Source organism: Papaver somniferum, chromosome 5, assembly GCF_003573695.1.
Source record: "Papaver somniferum cultivar HN1 chromosome 5, ASM357369v1, whole genome shotgun sequence".
Lineage (NCBI taxonomy): Eukaryota > Viridiplantae > Streptophyta > Magnoliopsida > Ranunculales > Papaveraceae > Papaver > Papaver somniferum.
In genome coordinates, this window is record NC_039362.1 from 148,926,299 (window position 1) to 148,928,746 (window position 2,448).

General features: G+C 38.9%; 1 protein-coding gene across 5 annotated transcripts in view; it reads left to right on the forward strand.

The window, feature by feature from the left end:
* The window catches only part of LOC113283153, a 6,254-nt gene extending 4,066 nt beyond the window's left edge, over window positions 1-2,188 (forward strand). For 3 of the 5 annotated variants that reach the window (XM_026532319.1, XM_026532317.1, XM_026532322.1), the window contains exon 4: window positions 349-606. In XM_026532319.1, coding sequence (XP_026388104.1) covers window positions 349-374 — 26 coding nt within the window. In that variant the 3' untranslated portion in view covers window positions 375-606. Of the gene's footprint in view, window positions 1-348; window positions 607-1,200 lie in introns of those variants that run through there. The other 2 variants (XM_026532320.1, XM_026532318.1) reach the window with 2 other exon arrangements.
* The last annotated feature ends 260 nt before the right edge of the window (window positions 2,189-2,448 follow it).

Genomic DNA, 2,448 nt, shown 5'->3' on the forward strand with positions numbered 1-2,448 from the left:
AAATGCTACTGATGAGTTTGTCGGGCCCATTAGGGGAAATCCATACTAATGGTTACCTGCGGAAGATCGTCTGGGACGATGGTTAGTTTTCAGATAAACTCCGACACTTGGTAGGACCCTCACAGTAGAAGATTGCGAACTCAATCGCTTTGGATGATTTCAGAATAGTTTACTGACTTTATAAAGTCTTTGAAACTTGGATATGGATGTTCTCAACAACTTAATGTTTTATTTACATATATTTGATGTTTTTGGCTATCCTTATTGGGCATTGAATTGTACGTTCGACTTCGTATCATCGTCTCCCTACTGGGCTGTGGCTCACCCTATTTGTTTTGGTTTCCACAGAGTTTGAGAGCGGCTTGAGGCAGTAAGCTTGTTAAAGCTTGGTGCGTAAAGCATTGGGGGTCAAAGTGAGTACACTCGCTTTTTTTGTTCATGTATATATCTACGTGTAATCTGGGATGGTTTGTGAAAACTAGTACTTTGTGTTTACTTTGTGAAGGTTTGAAAAGGAAATCTTTTGTTACTTTTGTAAATGAGGTTTATGTTGATAGTTGTGTTTTTGTTTGAAAATCGGCTAAAGCTATTTTCTTGTAATCTTTAAGCTACCACCTTTGAGTGAACTTCTTAAAGAATTTAAATCCTTTTTGGTATTGTTTATATTAGAAGTTGTAAATTACTACTTTGACTGTTTGTAAGAGATTGGAAGTTCATATCTTGACTGTTATATAAATGTAAAGTCTTGATTTTTGGTACTTTTGAATTAATCAGTTTTGTACTAGTCGATCCCTCTTTTATCTTTAAACTGTTTTCTTTAGTATATTTTCGTTTTGGCAACTCGGAAGATTGAAAACTTGTCGGTTGACTGGACACCACGGCCAATCGAAAGCGAAAAATTTTCTGGGTCGTCACAGTTGGTATCAGAGCAAATGTTTCGATTTTCTTTGGGTTTCTCTTTGTTTTGTGTTAGTGATACCAGCAAATTTACTCTATTTTGCTTTGGATTGTGAGTATTTAAGTGTTGGTTTTGTTGTGAGATTTCTAAAAAGGAGTTTTAAAAAAATAAATAAAAAAATAAAAAAAAATCTTTTTATTTGGGAATTTTTAGAAAACTACCAGATTCCGTGATATGTATATGATTGGGTGGTTAGTAATGAGTAGTTACTGACCAAACTAACCGAGCTAACTTGTTGAAAGTTTGATTCGTAGATGTCAAATATGGAAAAAATAGCTCGTTCTACTCCAACTAAGAAGATCAAGGTTCTGAATAAGAGAACCAAGACTATGCAGCAAGATATGGCAGAGCTAGCAGGTTCCGTGAAGACCATTGCTAAAGCTATAGAGAAGCCGAACAAATCCAGTCATGAAGTTGATGTACGAAGGTTCAAGAAATCTTTAGGTAATGACTTCATATTTCATGGAACCGAGGAACCAACTGATGCTGAAAAGTGGTTGCTGGGTATAAAGAAAGAATTGAAAGTTATGTTGGTTTCAGAGGAAGACAAAGTGAGATTTGTCACATACATGTTCCATGGGGATGCGGATTTTTGGTGGAGCTCCATTGAGAGAATGGAAAATGTATCACGGATGTCTTGGGAAAGATTTGAGGAGTTGTTTTTAGAGAAATATTTCCCACCGACTGCTCAAGCTGCAAAATGTATGGAGTTTGCATTATTGGAGCAGGGGGATATGTCAGTAACTCAGTTAGATAAGAAGTTTGCAGAGTTAGAACGACATGGACAACATTTGGTACCGACCCAGGAGCTGAGGGCTCGTAAGCTAGAGTGTGCTTTGAAGGGACCCATTCGAGATAGGGTGGTCAGTCATAACCATAACACGTATGCTGCAGTCTTAAAATCTGCGTTGGCTGTTGAAGCTAGTTGGGCTAAAACACTGAAAGAGAGAGAATCTCGTGAAAAGAAGAAGAAGGTGAAACAAAACCCACAAGCACGGCATAAGCGACCACGTACCGAATCTCCGGTGAAGAAGGAGAAGAAGTCTGGGACAGAGTGTTATAATTGTAGAGAGGAAGGTCATTACGCCAGAGATTGCCCCCATCCACAGAGGCAGAGACCACAGAACACGAATCAGCCACGTAATCAGAATGTTGGTAATAGACCGCAAAACCAGCCACATAGTCAGAATGTTGGTGGTAGACCTCAGAATCAGCCACGTACTAACGCACCGCCATTCCAGCCGAGGCAACCAAACGTCCAAGGGAAGCTTAACTATGTTGCAGAGGTTAGAGGAGAAGCACAGAACTCCGTTATCGAGGGTAACTTCTTAATTTTCAGTTCTCGTGCTAAAGTTTTGTTTGATACTGGTGCTACCCATTCGTTTATATCTCTTCACCTAGCTGCGTATATAGGTTTAAGTGTTGATCCTTTAGGGTTTAATTTGAATGTGTCTTCACCACTTGGGAGTTTGGTTACTATCAGTAAGGTA